The sequence below is a fragment of the Pteropus alecto genome, unplaced genomic scaffold (genome assembly GCF_000325575.1).
Source record: "Pteropus alecto unplaced genomic scaffold, ASM32557v1 scaffold40, whole genome shotgun sequence".
Classification (NCBI taxonomy): domain Eukaryota; kingdom Metazoa; phylum Chordata; class Mammalia; order Chiroptera; family Pteropodidae; genus Pteropus; species Pteropus alecto.
In genome coordinates this window covers 2,252,077-2,268,727 of record NW_006431919.1, presented here as the reverse complement: position 1 = coordinate 2,268,727, position 16,651 = coordinate 2,252,077, and the positions used below count along the sequence as shown (strand labels likewise).

Here is a 16,651-nt window from a genome sequence, read left to right as displayed (position 1 = left end):
TCTCGCGGCGGTCCTGGGGAGAGAGCAGAGAGGGCGAGGGCGGGCGTTAGTGCTGGGGTTTTCTGTACAGGGGTTTCGGAAGGGATCGGGGCTTATTTGTCCATTGTACAGAGTTGGGGAAGCCAGCGAGCAAAGTCAGATAATACCTGCGGTAAAACCTAGGTACCCCATTCTCAGCTCAGATGCTTGAAAAAGCCCAGGCTGCCTGCCCCTCTGCTTGACAGGGAGGCGGTTAGTGCTTAGGAAGGCTCGCTTTGGAGGCACACCCCCTACCTATTGAATGAACCTGGATAAGTTTCTCCAGCAGCAGAAGCAACTGGAAACCTCTGGACTTCAGTTTCTTCTGTAAAATGGGGGTCTAATATCAGCACGTACCCCTAGAGGTTTGTTGTGAGGATTCAGTGACAGAACTCACTTAAGAGAGTGTTACATGTATGAGAAAATTCTCTGGAAGAAAATAAGTGCTCACTAGATGTCAGTTTTCGTAAAGAAATACTTTATGAAATATCTTATTTCCATAGGGGTGGAAATAAGACTTTTAATGTATTATTTTTTTATGTAAGTTTAGTTTTTTGAACCATATGGATGTATCTATTCAAAACCTAAAAATAAAAATATCGATTATCATTAAGGTTGGACTTAGGCATAGGCTTTCTCAGCCCCCTTGCCATGTTGCCATGGTAACCTTTTTTTTTTCCCCCTTGGATGCCTTGATCAGGGAGGAAGTTCCCACTGACAGATGAAAACACAAAAGGAAGATGGGTCATTCTTCCCTAGGCAGCACACTCCCCTCACTGGACTTCTTGCCTGCATGGGGTGGGGAGTGTGGACATCCTTGAGGTTATAAAACACTGCTCTGCTACACACTATCATACCTGTTTCCTGCCTACTTAGGGGCTTTTCAGTCTACAAGGTTCAGTCTTATCTTTTCTGTCTCATTAGATCCTCACAACAGACAGATGAGATAGCTGATATGATTACATCCATTTTACAATGATGAAGGTGAAGTTCAGGAGTGTAAATAACTATCCTGTGTGTTCTGCCTCTCCAGGAAATGTGTATGTGTGTGTGTGAAAGGTGAGAGAGAGAGAGAGAGAGAGAGAGAGAGAGAGAGAGAGAGACTATCTGCTGCTGAAAGGCTGTATCATGCTTAAGTGATCTGAACTGGTCTGAAAATAGAGAGAGAAAGAGAGAGAGAGAGAGAGAGAGAGACTCTCTGCTGCTGAAAGGCTGTATCATGCTTAAGTGGTCTGAACTGGTCTGAAAATGGAGGGGCTGGGGATCCATGCTCAGCGTGTATCTGCTAAACCATCCAACTGTTCATCCAATCAGATTCCAGCAATAAACCAGTCTGCTTAGGCTTTAATCCAATCCAAATTCACCAGCAGTCATTCCTCAGAGTCCAGAACTAGCCAGTCCATACAGTGCCTCCTACCCAACCAAAATCTAGAACCATTTATAATGTCCATTCTCTCATCCAATCAGTAATCAGACACAGCCAAGCCACTCAGTCTCTCATCCAATCAGAATCTAATTTCTCCCCATCAAAAGGAAGCAACATAGAGTTATTGTTTTCTCCACACAATAGAGCAGCTACTAGATGAGTCGAGACTCAGAATTTGAGCCCTTTAACCTGAAGAGGAATGCTGTACAGCCATCTAAACAGATTTTTCATGGGATGGTAATGCTGGAGTGACCCTTAGGGACCTCCTGGAGACATCCAAGGCCCCAGTCAAGTAGGAAAGTTAAAGCTCAGCATGGGATTCATCCCCATTTACTCCCAGGGTCAGAGGTGTGTATAGGTGAGCCAGAGACACTGGGAGTTGCTTTGTCTGAGACATCCCGGGAAGCCTTCCCGTCAGCTGAGCTGTGGGAAGTGGTGCCAAAAGTTCAAGATCAAAGCCTATCACATGCATTGAGGCAGAGTAACCAGGGCTCTTCAGCCAGGAGAAGAGTAGGCTTGGGCAGGGGGAGCTATAACTGTCTGAAATCCCTAAGGATTGTCTCTGCCTTTGGTGGCCACAAGGGGAAGACTAGGGCCCGCAAGTAGAAGTAACAGGATTTATTTCTCAAGCCTGGATTGGAATGTTGGGGGCAGTGGTGAGCAGCTAGGTCTTCATCATTTGGAGATGGGCCAGAGTCTGACCTCATTGGAATTGCCATGGCTGGGAACTGCCATAGCTGGGCACTGACTCTGTGTGTGCAGGGGAAGAAGTGGGGTGCACCATACAAAAAGGCTGTGGGAAATCAGAACTGTTCACTTTCTGACAAAGGTCTCAATGCACCATATGCACCAGAACTCTTTGGATTTCCAAGGAGTGAAAATTCAGAAAGCAGCACCCACTTAACCCAGAATTAGCCCCAAAGCAGGGTACGTGTGTGGGTGAAGGCATGGGTAGAGCAGAGTCAGACAGGAACTATCAGAGACCAAACACAGCTAGCTCTCAGACTGCTTTATACAGTCCTGTCATTGCAAAGAAGGGGAAACTGTGGCCCAGAGATGGGAAAGGGTTGTCTAAAGTCACACAAGGAGTCAAGTGCAGATCTGGAACTAGAACCCACTTCTTCTGACTCTCCGTGCAGTTTGTTCCTCTCCACCAGGGGCAGAAACTCAGTATTTTCAGGAGGCAGGTAGTGATGAACAACATGGAAAATGGCTAGATTTGGATATAGGAAGAGGAAGAGGGGACCTGAGCAAACCGGAAAGTCTATGGTCTGGCTAAAGGCATTTAAATTCTGCTTTTAAAGAACTCAAGACAAACGTGGACCATAAGAGGTTGCGAGTTTTCCTCATGCTCTACGGAGTTTTTGGCCAAACTCCGAAGGAGAAAACCCAAAATATGTGATTTCCACAGGACTCTAGTTTCCAGGGAAGAGAGAGGGCAGTCCTCACTCCCAAGCCAGCACACATCTGTACCCATGGCTGATCCAGTCACGCAGCAGATGCAGGCAGCACCAGAGACACACCACACATTCACACACAGTAACTGAGCAGTCCCGCCCCACCTCCCAGGCCAGAGTCTGGGAGAAGGGAGAGAGCCCTGAGCACCATTCAGCGAGCGCGGAAGAAATAAAGAAGCAAGACAGATTCGAGGCAGAATGTATTGAGAACAGGAGAGAAAACAAAGTTTGGGGAAGAGCTCGGCCAGCCTGGCTGCAGGAGTTGCAGGACGAGGGTGGGCTCTTCCGCTGCTGGCCCTCGGGAGTCCAAGGGAGCAGGGGTCTAGGCGAGGAGCTTCGCTCTGTCCTGGGAGGGGCCTGGCATGAAGGAGCGCTCACTCACGACTCCCCCGCACATGCCCCTGTGTTCTGGGCAGAATGAACTCACTGAGAAGGGGGAAGGCACCCCCTGTTCCCATGGAGATGAGCCTGGAGCTCACGAAAACTGCAGGCTCAGCCCAGCATGGGCACCGCCTCCACCACCCCTCTTCCCGCTGGGGAGCCCAGAAATAGGGCTGGGAAAGAGAAAGTGGGTGGTGCCTTGGGAAACTTCCATCTGTATTCTGCCTCTTCTATATTCTCTCACCCCCCCCCAAAAAGCCTGGTTTTGGGGGGCTGCAACACATTAAAGGTGTCAGAGGTGGTGAGGCTCTCAGACTAGCTGACTCAACATCCTCACTGCACTACGAGTGGGGAAACTGAGACCCAAACACACACATGGAGTCAGTCTCTTATGTCCCAGCCTTTTCCTCGAAACCTTAAGGTGCCCTCGGCCTCATTCCACTGAGCTGCTGTGCTCCTGCCCCAGCCCTTGCCATGCTCCCACTGTCCCTAGGCAATGCTGTGCCTGCGCCATCCCAGGCCAGGCCTCTGACCCCCTGGATCCTGCGGCAGCTCACTCCAGCTACACCCTCCCCAGGATGCCCCGTATCTGTTCTATGGCAACTGTCCATTTCCTTCCCCTGTCTTCTTAGGAGACTGCCTTTATCACTTGCAAGGCCTTTCTCCCAAAGCACCAGCCTATCCTCTCAATCCTCACAGATTGTCACAGCCTGTAGAGCCCCCAATTATATAAATAAGAAAACCGAGGCCCAGAAAGGGAAAGTGACTTGGCTAAAGTCACACAGCAAATGGAAGGCTGAGATGGGACCAGAACCCTCCTCTCCTGCCTCTCTCCCTGTGGCCCCTGCCACTGCACAGAGATGACTGCTTTTATTCAGGCAGATTGGCTGAGGTTGAAGCCAAAACAGCCAACAGGTATATATATATATTACTTGGGGTCTCTGTCTTCACTGCACGCCCACATCTGCACATCCTTCTACAGGGCTCTCCTGCTCTCACGGGTCCCCTGGGATCCCCTCTACCTCAGAACAGTGAGGGCAAGCCAGATGGAGCTGGGGTGGAGGTCTGGGATGAACTGCTTTAGCTGTCCCTAAAGTGGAGCCGGCAGTTTAGAGAGGGCATGGAGGCAGCTGAGCAGCAGGGCAGGAAGAAAAGCGTCAGACAGCAGTGGTGGGCTAAGTCCTCATCCTGCAGAAGAACCCAGGAGAGGAGAAAATATGGAGGCCAAGGCAAAGCTCTCTAAAGTAGTGGAGAGGAAACGGTGTCCAGAAGGCAGAGGTGGAAGAGAGAGACCTGTGGAGGTGAGAATCCAGCGACAGGCAGAAAGATGCCACGAGCCGAGGCCACAATGAGGGTGGCCCCACTGGGCAGCTGAGGAGGCAGCCCCTTGGCTGTCTGGTTCCATAGGCACTGGCAGGCTCGGTTTGCTCCAGAAGCCCCTGATTGGGCCCCCTTCTAGGCCATTCTCCAGCAAGACGCTGGCTTCCCTGTAGTTCACAAAGGCCAAAGGAACCCCCAGGCTCGTTAGGGCCTGCCAAGGGAGTTCTCTCTTCATGACCCTCCTCCCCTCCGAGTAGCAGACCAGATCCCCCAGACATGGATGGAGTTCAACCACCCTTGTGGTAGGGGACGGGCAGCTGCAACTCAGAGAGGGGTGGTGATCTGCTCAGTGTCACAAAGCTAGCTGGTGGCAGCGTCAGCCCTTAAGCCCTGAGTCCCCAAACTCCTGACTCTCAGCCCTGTGCCACTTCCTGCCACATCTGCTCTCCATCCTGCCCTCGGAGACGGGGCCCTGACAAGCAGTGGGATCCCGGTGGGGTCCGTTACTTGAAGCAGAAGGAAGGCTTCCACACCTGAGCCTCGATCCCGGCATTCCGGGTGGAGAAGGAGGGCCTGGGGGCCTGCTTGGCTCGGGGAGACCAGGCCCTGGAGGGAGACACAGGGGAGATATCCCTGCTGTAGGTAGGGCTCACAGCAGTGGGCTGGAGGCCGTCCTGGCCAGGGGCCGTGTAGAGGCCTGGTGAGGAGCGGGTGGGCCGAGGCAGGGCGGGTGACCGAGGGAGGGTTGTCTTGGGTAGGCTGGGTACCAGGTCCAGGGAACTTGGCTTGGCAGGTGAGGCGGCTCTTGGAGAGGCCTTGGTAGGTTCCTTGATGGGAGAGAGGACAAAGAGCGAGGGCCGCAGCTGGTACGGTGGCTGTGGCTGCTTGGTGGGCTCTGGGCGCAGGACCCCGTCCTCGGGCAGGTAGCCGTGGTAGAGGGAGGCAGGTGGTGTTCGAGCTGGGCTTCGAGATGCCACTCGGAGGCTGCCAGGGGCATTCGTGGAGTATTTCCAGGACGAAGGCAAGGACATAGTGGGTGAAGGGCAGCGGGCCAGTTCAGCATGGCCCGAAGACTCGATGACATACTTCTCCATGCGGGACTGGCGGCGGGCATAGAGCTCGGCCCCCTTCCCAGAGGCCTCAGACAGGTTCTGGTTGGGTTTGGGCTTTGGCTTGGCCTGGATGCGCGGGGACTTGAGGCAGGAGGCCCACTCAGGGAGGACGTCCTCGGCCGCAGCGGGGCTGGCCCTGTCCCGGGCCACCGGCTCCTGCTGGAAGTTGGAGGCCTCAGCCCCCAGCGCGAAGGGCTCCTCCTCCACGCCGGCCTCCCCCTGGTCCCTCTGCCTCCGCTTCTCATCAGCTGTCTGCACCAGATCCAGCAGGTCTGGATTCGGGGTCACCTTGGGCTTCTCCACAAAGGTGAACATGGATTTCCGGTTGCCCCTCCGGGCCATCGACTCCTCCAGAATGCCCGTCTTGCTGGCAGGAACTGCCTGACCTTTCAGATGGGAAGGCTTGAGGTCAGAGCTGGGGTACAGGGCAGAGTAAGAGGGGGGAGACCTAACCCGGGAAGCCAGGGGAGCTGTGGACAGGGTCTCAGCATAGGTGGGGGGTGGGGTGAAGTTCCCCAAGGGGCGTCTCTCCAAGGCTGGGCTTCGCTGTGCCACGGGCCTCCTCTCCACCATGGGGCTGTGGGACATTACATGTCTCTGTGGCCGAGGGCTCCTGTCTGCCATGCTGTGGAGCTGGGGAGCTGGGGCCTTCCCCCCGAGATGTCGTCTCTCTACCATGGGGCTCCGCTCCATCTGGTTGGTGCTCTCTGATGCCTGGATCCCAAAGGGCCTGGCTGTCCTGTTGACCACGGATGGGGGTTTGGCCAGCGTTAGATGCACCTCGCTGTACAGCTTGGTGGGTGTGGTGGCGGCTGCTGGGCCAGACGTTTCTTGTTCTGCTGACACCACTGGGGCGCTGGGCTGGACATCAGTGAGCAGGGAGCTAGATGTGAAATCTGGGGCCGGAGGCCCGAAGTTGGAGGTGGGAGCGGCTTCTCTAGAGAAGATGGTGGTAGGTAGAGCTGATACCTTATCAATCAGGAGTGTGCTGGATCTCACCTCCGCAGCCGGCTCCTGGGGTTGCCCAGCAGCACACAGGGTGCTGGGTTTGGAATCTGGCACGGTGCCGTTTGCTGGGAGTTGTGCCTCTGAAGAATTCTGTTGGACGTTAGAAAGCGGCAGGCTCTGAGGGGTGACAGCTGCCGGTGGGTTCTGATTGACATCTGTGGCTGGCAGGTTGTGGTTGCTGTTAGAAGCTGGTGTGATGAGGGTGGCACTGGCTGAGGGAAGGTTTTGGTTGACATCTGCAGCTGGGCTGTGGACCTCAGCTGGGGGCGGGGTTGGTGGGCTCTGCTGGGCTTCTCGGTTCTGGGACAGGTGGAGCCCATTGGCCGTTAGCAGGGCTGCATTCTCCTTTAAATAAACCACCAATGGTACCTCTTCCTCCTCACTGGCCACCTTCTCCAGGTGCCGCAGCAAGCTGGCTTCCTCTGAGCACCCCTCCATGCTGTGACTAGGGACCCCTATGTCAGGGCTCTGGCAGTCGGGGTTCCTTGGAGGGCCTGGCTCGGGGAGCGAGGTAGGACTCAGGCCGAGTCCCAGGTCATGGCCTGTGGGGCTGGCAGAGGGCACTCTGGGGGACTCCTGGCTGGGCTTCTGTCCCCTCTGGCCGTGGCTCTCCAAGGTAAACTCGTTCACCCTCTGCCGGCGCCTGTTGAAGAGCTGGACACCGCGGGAGTTGGAGCTGGGAGGGGTGGTCAGCTGGGCTGCGATCTGCTGGCTCCGAGCCTTGGCTTCTTTCAGATCCTTCTCGGTGAAGCTAGTGCTCCGGCTCAATGCTGCGGGGAGGGACAGAGGCCCAGTTAACAAATGGGAATGCAGAACCCCAGGGTTATACAGACAGACAGACAGACAAATGGCCACCTGAGCCCCTCCCACTGATGATCTTTTCCTCTGGCATTTGATCTTTACTCACTGTTTCCTAGAACTCCCTTTGTTCATAAAGATCCCTGACCTGACCATCGCGGCTCAACCCAAACGCCACCACCTTTATAAAACCTTCCCTGCTTTCCCTTCAGGGTTAACTGGACCACCTTGGAGCACCGTGCTCCCCCCGCCCCCTCACAAAGGTGGTCAATGCAGCACTTTACCAAACTCAGAAGGAACACCCACCCCAGCAGTCCAGCCCCGCTGCTACGTCCCGACTCATCTCCTCCCACCTCTCTCCTTCCCGCTGGGCTCTTCCCTGCTTTCTTTTCTGTTCCTTGAAAATGCCAAGTTTGCTCCTGTCCCAGGGCCTTCGCGCTTGCTGTTCCCTCTGCTTGGAACGATCTTTTCCCAGGTGTCATTCCATGTGGCTTCCTTCCTGCTACTCAGGACTCGCTTGAATGTCACCTCCCTGGAGGGGCCTTCCTCTGTAATCGGCCCTCCCCTTTCCTAGTCCGTCTCTTGGTCTTATTTTCTTCATGGCATTCACCACAATTCAGAATTATCTTCTTTGCATACTTCTTAATGATCTATCTTCCCACTTAGAACATAAACTCTAAGGGGGCAATAACCTTGCTTGATTTGTTCAGCATTCTAACCCTGGCCCCTAGAATAGTGTCCAGTATAAGGTGGGCCCTCACTTTGCATGACTGAATGCGTGAATGACCCCCCCAGAATGTTTTCTATGTGCCTTTCTTAGGCCCCTTTACACTTTCAAACTCATAGTATAGTCATTTGTTAAAACTAACACTTCTTCTTTTTAGAATAGGTAATAACAGTCACATGGTCTGAAAAAAAAAAAACCCCATAAAGAAGTATACAGTGAAAAAATATCCCTCCAGCTATGAGCGCCCCACACCACAAGTCACGTAACAACAGATAGTTTCTTCTATGTCCTCAGAGTTTCTTCCTATTTTTATTAAAACAGTCATTTAAAATTTTTCATATTTTAATATTACAAAAGGAATAATTGGGCTAATTTCAGCACCAACTATACTAGAACATTGTATTACTTCATTTTATTCTCATGAGAACACTAAGAGACAAGCATTACTGGCCCCTGTTTTACAGAAGTGGGAAATGAGGTCGAGAGACTTGTAAATAACTCACCAAAAGTCACATGGCAAAAGATGGCAATGCTAGAGTCAGAACCAGTCCTCTCTGGGTCCACAGCCCATGCTCAAGCTGCCTGATTGCCCCAAAGTGTCCCTTTGGGACATCCAGGAGACAGAGTCAGTGGAGGTTGGTATTCGGTCTGGGGCAGGAGTCTGGGGCCTGAGGTCAGGGATGGGGCTGGGGTCCCACTCCTATTAACCCGTAAGTTCACCATAGGCAACCATTTCTTTTTTTATCCCCGGCACCCAGCTGGCACACAGTCGTTGCTCAATATATGCTTATTGAACAATGACTGAACAAATGAATACATGAACGACAGACTGATGGACAGATAGATGGGACAGGCTGTGGCCAGGATTAGCAGCTCACTCAGTGGCTGGGAAAATTCCTCCCTCCATCACTCCCCCTTGCCCCGACTGTGGGAAGCTAATTAGTTCTTGAGGAATCTGACCTTGCCCTCCCTCCTCCCTTGCCCTCATTAGTACTGGCCATGACATGCCGCGTGAGTCTCCAGGGACAGTCTTTCTAGGCATCCTGCCAGGGAGGTTTAGAATTCATAGACTCTCAGCACTGGAAGGGCCCTCATAGAGGAGTGACTTCACCCTCCCCGTTTTAGAGATGAGGAAACTGAGGTCCAGAGAGTGGCTCAGAGCAGGGCTCCCAGTAGGGTCAGCAGGGAAGCCACACAGAGCAGAGTGACACATACCCGTGCCCACCTGTCCAGAACAGTGAGAGCACACGGCCTGCCCCACGTGCCCCTGACACCTGTGAGGGCTCCTCTCTTGCCTGGATCACCCCATCTATAAGAGACAAAGTGTTTAGGTGTTTGGCCAGGCTGCTCATCTAGGGGGAGCTTAGGTAGGGGGAAGCCAGCCACACAGAAGGACCCTGAGGGGTCCTCGGCTCATGTGATGTCCATCTCCTCTGCTCTGCTTAGAAACCAGACCTCATGGCCCACATCTGCGCTCTGCCATTTACTAGCTAGTGACCTTGGCAAGTTATTGGACCTCTTTATTGGACGTCTTGGAGCCAGTTTTCTTAATTGAGAAGGGATGGCCCACATCTGCGCTCTGCCATTTACTAGCTAGTAACTTTGGCAAGTTATTGGACCTCTTTACTGGACCTCTCGGAGCCAGTTTTCTTAATTGAGAAGGTGATTAAAGCACTATTGTTAGGGTTTGGAGGTTCTCATGAGGTCAATTATAACGGAGGCTTACAATTGTCAATTCCAGGTGGGTGGGGCAGAGGACTCACGGTACCCTGAGGTGTGCTGTTATTGGTGACCCCACTCTCCTCCCTGGAAGGGGTCAGAGCTCCTTCTAGCAAGGACATTCACTCCACATATTCGAGTCCTGAGAGGAGAGTCGACTCTTCAGTCACATAGCAGGAGATTCCAGAGTTCTGAGGCAGGGGACAGGGATTACTGCCCCAAATCACAGAACCTCAGAGTCTCAGAGATGGCTATCACTGGGTCCAATTCCTGCATCCTTAAAACCACGCCCCTGGGGGTACGAGCCTCTGTTTACCTACTCAACTGACAGGGAGCTCGCTACCCCGAAGAGGGGCCTTCTACTAATGAACATTCCTCAGCTATAAAAGTTGCTTCTTACATTACCCTCCACCCCTTAATATGGTTCTGCCCCCTACTGTCACAAAGAGAAAAAGCTTCCTCTTTCCAACCTGAGAGCCTGGCAGAGACTGAGACACAAATCACATCCCCATGGGGCATGGTCAGGATAAACATCCCCAGTCCCACTGATATTTCTTACGACACAATGACACAATTAAGGTAATTGTAGTTAACACTCACTGGGTTCTTACTGCGCACCCAGCCGTGTGCTTTACATATCTTGTCTTAATTAATTTCCATGACAACCCTATGAAGCACAAACTATTATTATCTGCTTTTTGGTAATGAGAAAACCAAGGCTCAGAGAGGTACAGCGAGCTGCCCAAGGGCACAGAGCCAGAAAGCGGTGGAGCTGGCTCACCTTTGCTCTGCATGACTCCAGAAAGCACCAAACTTTCTGGCTAGCGGGTTCCCACAGTAGGAGGCTCACAGGAAGTGCTTTGCTGTTTGGAGAACCTAGAACTCCTAAGTCTCTGCACTTTTCTTCGTTTCTCCTCGCTTCCCTGCTTCAACCCTATCCCCAGGCTGGTTCTAAAGGCCACGGGTTTAGGAAATGCTCAAATGGCAGAGCGTGATAACCCTCAAGGATAAGCTGGCCTAGGAGGCTTAGAGAGGGAAAGGGTCACAGAGGAGGCCGTGGGCCAGGACCCCGTCTGCTGACCCCGAGCTGGGCTTGGAGCCTTCCCGGCTCTGCTGTTCTGGGACAAGAGGAACATGGCAGAGCAGGCCGGGGGAGAGCCGTCGCCCTTGATCAGGCTCCCGTGCCCCCCACCCCAGACTGCAGTGACTCCATGGAAAAGGAATTCGGCGGGAGGCTTGGACAAGACCCAGCCAGCAATCCAGATGATTCTTGCCACCCTGCATAAACAAAGCTGAGAGAAGTGGGGCCGGGTCAACGACAGGCACTTGAAAGTCCCCTTTTGCAGGGCGCCAGGGGAGGTAGTTCCATCCAAAATTCCCCAGACTAGGGAACTGCCACCCCTGGCAATACCCCAGCCAGCGAGTCCAAGATTGTGCTCCCTGGTGTCACAGAGGAGCCAAGGGCCATAGGGGACAGGAATCTCACTGAGCCCCAATCTTCCTGGCTGCAGCCTGCACCTGTGCAAATCATAACACCCCACTTCTCTAAGCCTCTGTAGGGCAAGATCGGGGTGCTGGCCCTTGAAAGACTCATCCTGGGCAATGTATCATGAGCTCTGAAGACAGGCCTTCAGGAGAGGCAGGGGTGAGAGCAGGCACACGGAAAAGCTGCCCCAGGGCAGAAGACCAGGATCCAAAAAGGTCAAATCCCTAAGTGGGGGAGGGGGACAGGAAGCCCTGAGTATAGCATTGGAATGAGTTTGCAATGGCTGCTGTAATTATGGAACCCTCACCACAGCTCAGGTGCTGTGCTGTGTACTTTATGCTCATCGTCTTGTTCGATCCTCCCAACAGCCCCCAGAGATAATGTTATTCTCCCCAGTTTGCAGATGAAACCAGAGCTCAGAGAGACCTGTCCAGGGCCATACAATTTGTTAGTAGCAGAGCTGATATTCAAAATTCAAAGTCTGGTTGCTGGGTCTCATTTCTTAACTTGTTATTCTGCCTTCCAGACCCTGACTCTAGAGGGAGAAGCACTAACAGAGGCTCCAGTGCTCCTGGATGATGGTCTGCAGAATCCTGTTTCCTCATCTCCCGATCAATGCCCCCAGCAGTGCCCTCTCCCCTGCATATTCAGCTGTTTTCTCTTCTTCTTCTTGGGAGAAGAGCTGATAAACTCATTCTTACTAAGACAGAAATGACTGCTAGGACATAAAAGGCTAGTGGAGTGGGAAGAGCATGTTGTTGGGAGTCAGAAGACCTGAGTTCTAGCTGTGCTCGGGCAGAGATACACTCTCCCTCCAATGCCATCAGCTCTGCAAGCAGCTGCCTGTCCTGCCCACCATCAGGCTTGTCTGGACGAAGGAGCCGAAGAGGGAGGTGGGGCAGGGGAAGGGAGGCCAGAGCAGAAGGTCAGGACAGGGAGAGAATTCAAGGAAATGTTTCTTCACACGGCTTGCTGCCGTCAATGGGAGTGTCCAGGCCCCGGTTAGGGTGGAGTGGGAGGGGGCGGGGGGGGGCAGCCGGAGGTAGGAATACAGGCTGGCTGGAGATAGCCCACTGTGGCCGCCTAGGAGTCTTGGCAACGGGACAGGTAAACAGGCTGGGTAAACTGCCCCCCTGGTGGGGTCAGGAAGGAACCAATGGCTGGCCGCTGCACAACCTCTGGCTCAGCTGGGGGCAGGAAGATGAACTGGGCCTGAGTAATGGCCTGGTTACCTTGCCAGCCCCTGCCCCATATCCTCCCTGCTGAAAGGAGGAAATGACACAGCCTCCATTCCCTGGGGAGTTCTCCATCCACGCCAAAGTTCTGGTGAGTGCAACCTGACTGAGTTCCGGCAAACTGCCAGACCTCCACTCAGGAGGATAATAATTCATACTAAGGTGGGAAGGACTGCCAGGATATGGGAGATGCATAAGAACAGGAGTGGGGAGCCCCAGAACTAGCTCTTGCCTTGCTACTAACAGGCTGGCAGAAGTCATCATATGCCTCCCTTTAATGCCCAGAGGGGAACTGAGAACAGAGAGGAAAGCCGTATGCCCTAAGCCACACACCCCAAACCACAAAGGCACCTCCGAGTGCTCATCTTACTCACTCTGGCTGGGTCCTCCCTGCAGCCCAGCTTCCCTCTGGATGCTGAGCCGGCCTTGGTTCTCAAAGCCTCCGGGAAAGGCAGCCAATCGCCTCACTGACAGCAAGGAAAATCCCACACTGACAGCAAGGCGGAGGAGCTGGATGTGACTTCTCTCCTCCACAGATGACTCAACTCAGCTCTTTATCAGGAAAACTGATTTTGCAACAGCCTTTTAAATGGCCTCTCCACCTCCAGTCTCTCCCCCGCCAATCTACCCACCCCATGCTGCCAGCCAGATTCATCTTCCTCCCGCTTGGCTCCACTGGAGTCTCTCTTCTGCCTCCTCAGGAGGTGAAGGATCAGGCAGCAAGTCCTCATGGTGGCATTCAAGGCCCTAACATGAAGATCCGCCTGATCTCTGTACACTCAGCAATGGCCAGAGAGAATCCAACGGCTTGTGGTCCCCACACCTGTGCTGTGAGTTCTTGCCTCCACTGTGGGGTTTGCATAGACACCTCTGCCTGGAACCCTTCTCTGTCTCATCCTCTCTACATGCCCTGGCCTTCTCAACACAAACGCCACCTCCCCTCCAAAGAGCTTCCTCTGACCCACCAATATTTTATCTGCACCACTCAATCACCTCATCACATTGCACTGTATTCATTATCGTGAGAGTTACCCTTCAGGGCATGCTTGCCACATGCCAGGCCCTCGCTTCATTTACAGTCACCCATGAGGTCAGCAGTACCCTCATCTCTGTGGTAGAGAAGCAACAGTTCAGAGGGAGCAAAGTGAGTTGCTCAAGGTGGCACAGCTAGTCAAAGAGCTGGGATTCAAACCCAGGGTGGCCCAGGGTCAAGTCCAGGGGCCCATCCCGATGTCTTGCTTTGCAACAATCAGGGTTTGAGTCTACTTTTCCTCATAGCCTACAGGAACCTCAGGGGCAGAGGCCTCCACTGCCTCACTGCTGTGCTCCTCCCTTGGCCTCCACCCCTTCTGCAGTGTTCATCAAATAATAATGAAGTTGATGAGGATGACAACAGCCAGCATAGGAGGAGCACCAGACTCTTCCAAACTGAAGGTTTAGCATGTTATCTTCTCTTTGAATCCTCACAGCAACTCATAAGAGAAGCTCCCTTACCTTCATGTGACAGATGAGGAAGACAAGATCCCGAGAATTAACAAACTCACCCCAGGTCCCACAGCCAGCAAGGGGCAGGCAGAGCGGAGTTGGAGCCCAGAATGTGACTGATTTTAAGCCTGGGCACCTCCTCCTAAAGAGCTCTGACCACAAAGCACACTCACTTTCCCCTCCCACTGTCCCAGGCCCAGCCCAACTGCCACTTCCTCCAGGAAGCCCTCATCCATCCAGACTCCTAGATCAGTGCTTCCCACCCACCCCCAGCTCGTGCTGGCCCAAGGGCCTCATAGCAGGAGGAGGACTCCATTGCAAAAACAACAGGTTGAGAAAGCTCAGAAACCAAGGCCGGAGGGGAAGGAGGCCAGGCCTGGCCCAACTCCTGGTATCTCCCTGCTGGCAGTGGGCAGGGATCAGGCAGAGCAGGATGGCTGGGTTGGGACAAAGGCTCCCAAGTCAGGCCACAGCACTGCTCACTGCTGGCTGACCAGGGCCTGCTGTTGGGTTCACCTCTGTCTTTTCTACTGGCCTAAACGCTAATCTACAATTAGATTTTCAGGGACTTGGAAATGGTGACCCAGAGAGAGGCAGGCTCAGCCCAGGTGTACAGCAAACTGGAAAGGGCTGGTTCACCGATAGCCAGGCTCAGACCCAGGCTCCCACCTCCCAGCACAGTCCTGCTAAGCCAGGCCTGCCCACTAAGCCCTATGTTGCTGCCTCAGCTGCCATCATCCCAGCCCCAGGAGCCGTGGATGCACAGAAAGGACTGCCACACCCTCCCTTCCAGAGGAAACACTTAATCCAGGAAAAAAAAAAAGGTGGCAAACCAGGGTGGGAGAGTGATCGTTTTCCTTAAACTGTGCCTCTACCAGGGGCAGGGCTGGACCTAGGTCACTTCTGGGTCCCCAGACCCCAGCCCAGGGCCTGGCACACTCTGGCCCTCTACACGGTTATAGCTCCCTCCTCTGGGCCCTGGGGCAGTGGCTGGTCTCCATCTCTAAACACCCCAGACTCAGCAGAGGCCATCACCCAGCAGGGGTTTAATAAGTGTCGACTGCATAAATGACTGGAGGAGGAGCACCCCCACAGTCCAAATTCACCTCCACAGTTTGCTCCACCATTCATCCTGGGAGCTGAATTCTAGATTCATTTAGCCCTCAGATGTGTCTAGATTCTAGATCAGAGATCTAGAGGGTGGTTCCTGGGGGGAAAGTGGAGAAGGATGGAGGGAAGGATCAATAAGTCTGTGGGTGAACAGGGAGATGAAACCTCACATCCCAGCGTTGGACCAAAGAGGCAGAATATTCCACTAAGTGCCAGGAGAATATAGGGCCTAAGAGTGAAATAAATTAGGATGAAGGGCCCTGGGAAGCATTCCTGGAAGGGTGGCACATGTTCTAGGTCTTGAAAGATGGAGATGTGGAGACATCCCAAGCAATAGAACAGCCTTGCAGAGGCTGGAAGGCTCAAGGCAATCCCTACCCCACCCCCAACCCCACCCCACCCACACCTCAGTAAAGCCCAGGTGGACAGGAAGGAACCTTTGATAGAAGAGCACACCCCGTGGGCGTGCCCAGAGGCTGAGGGGGAATAAATTGGTCCAGGTAGAGTTCCACTGCAGTTATGACATCATAAGGCTCCTGCCACTGTGATGTCCGCCTTGGGTCTCTGGGTGGGTTACATAACTGCCCCACTGCCCCGGCCTCGGATTCAGCCGGGACGCTCTGCCGCCTCCGTCTCCGAGGCCTCGGCCATCTGTCTCCTCTGCCTCCCTCTTATAGAAAAGGCCGCTCAGCAGCCGAAAAACGAAAGCCAGCACCCTGTGGTAAATTCCCCACATTCTTTCCTCACAGAAAAATAAATAACCAGGGAGAAAAAACGCAGGAGGAATGGTAATGATGGCCCGACCATGCCGGAGTCGGAGTCGCACCAGGGCATAAACAGCGAAGGGAGCCCATCCTGTGCTGAGGCGGTGCCCAAGCTGCTTCTGCCCAGGAGGGGTCCTCGCCAGCGGGGCTCTGGGAGAGACCAGTCGGCCCGCAAACCCCTCGTGGCTCCTCCAGGCTGTGCTCACTCACTTTGGGTCTCAAGCTCGCTGGCACCTGCCAGTGAAGGCCTGGGAATCCCCACCCCCCGCCCCCGCCCGGTCCTGTCCGGTGGCCTCCGTGGGCAAACTTCATTTTTATTACTCAGGTTGCTATTTACTGAGTGCTTCTTATTTTCAGGCATTCGGTTAAAGTATTATTTTATTATGTCATTTTATTTTATCTTTGCAAGCTGTGAACTGGGAGTACTGTTTATCCATTGTACAGATGAGGAAACTGAGCCCCAGAAAGGTTTTGTGATTTGCTGAGGTTATTTGGCAGTGAATGGTCAGCAATCTCCACCTCCGTCTCTCACTCCCGCGTCCATTCTGCCCGCGCGCCCTCCCGCAGACAGCCCTCTTTTACCAAATCCAACCAGAGGTGCTGGC

General features: G+C 53.6%; 1 protein-coding gene across 5 annotated transcripts in view; it reads right to left on the bottom strand.

Annotated features, from left to right (window-relative positions):
• Nucleotides 1-1,333: 1,333 nt before the first annotated feature.
• The window catches only part of SYNPO (synaptopodin), a 32,089-nt gene continuing 16,771 nt past the window's right edge, over nucleotides 1,334-16,651 (bottom strand). For 2 of the 5 annotated variants that reach the window (XM_015585296.2, XM_025043013.1), the window contains exon 2: nucleotides 1,334-7,492. In XM_015585296.2, the coding sequence (XP_015440782.1) occupies nucleotides 5,106-7,492 (2,387 nt within the window). In that variant the 3' untranslated portion in view covers nucleotides 1,334-5,105. Of the gene's footprint in view, nucleotides 7,493-13,061; nucleotides 13,220-14,231; nucleotides 14,298-16,651 lie in introns of those variants that run through there. The other 3 variants (XM_015585299.2, XM_015585297.2, XR_001516391.2) reach the window with 3 other exon arrangements.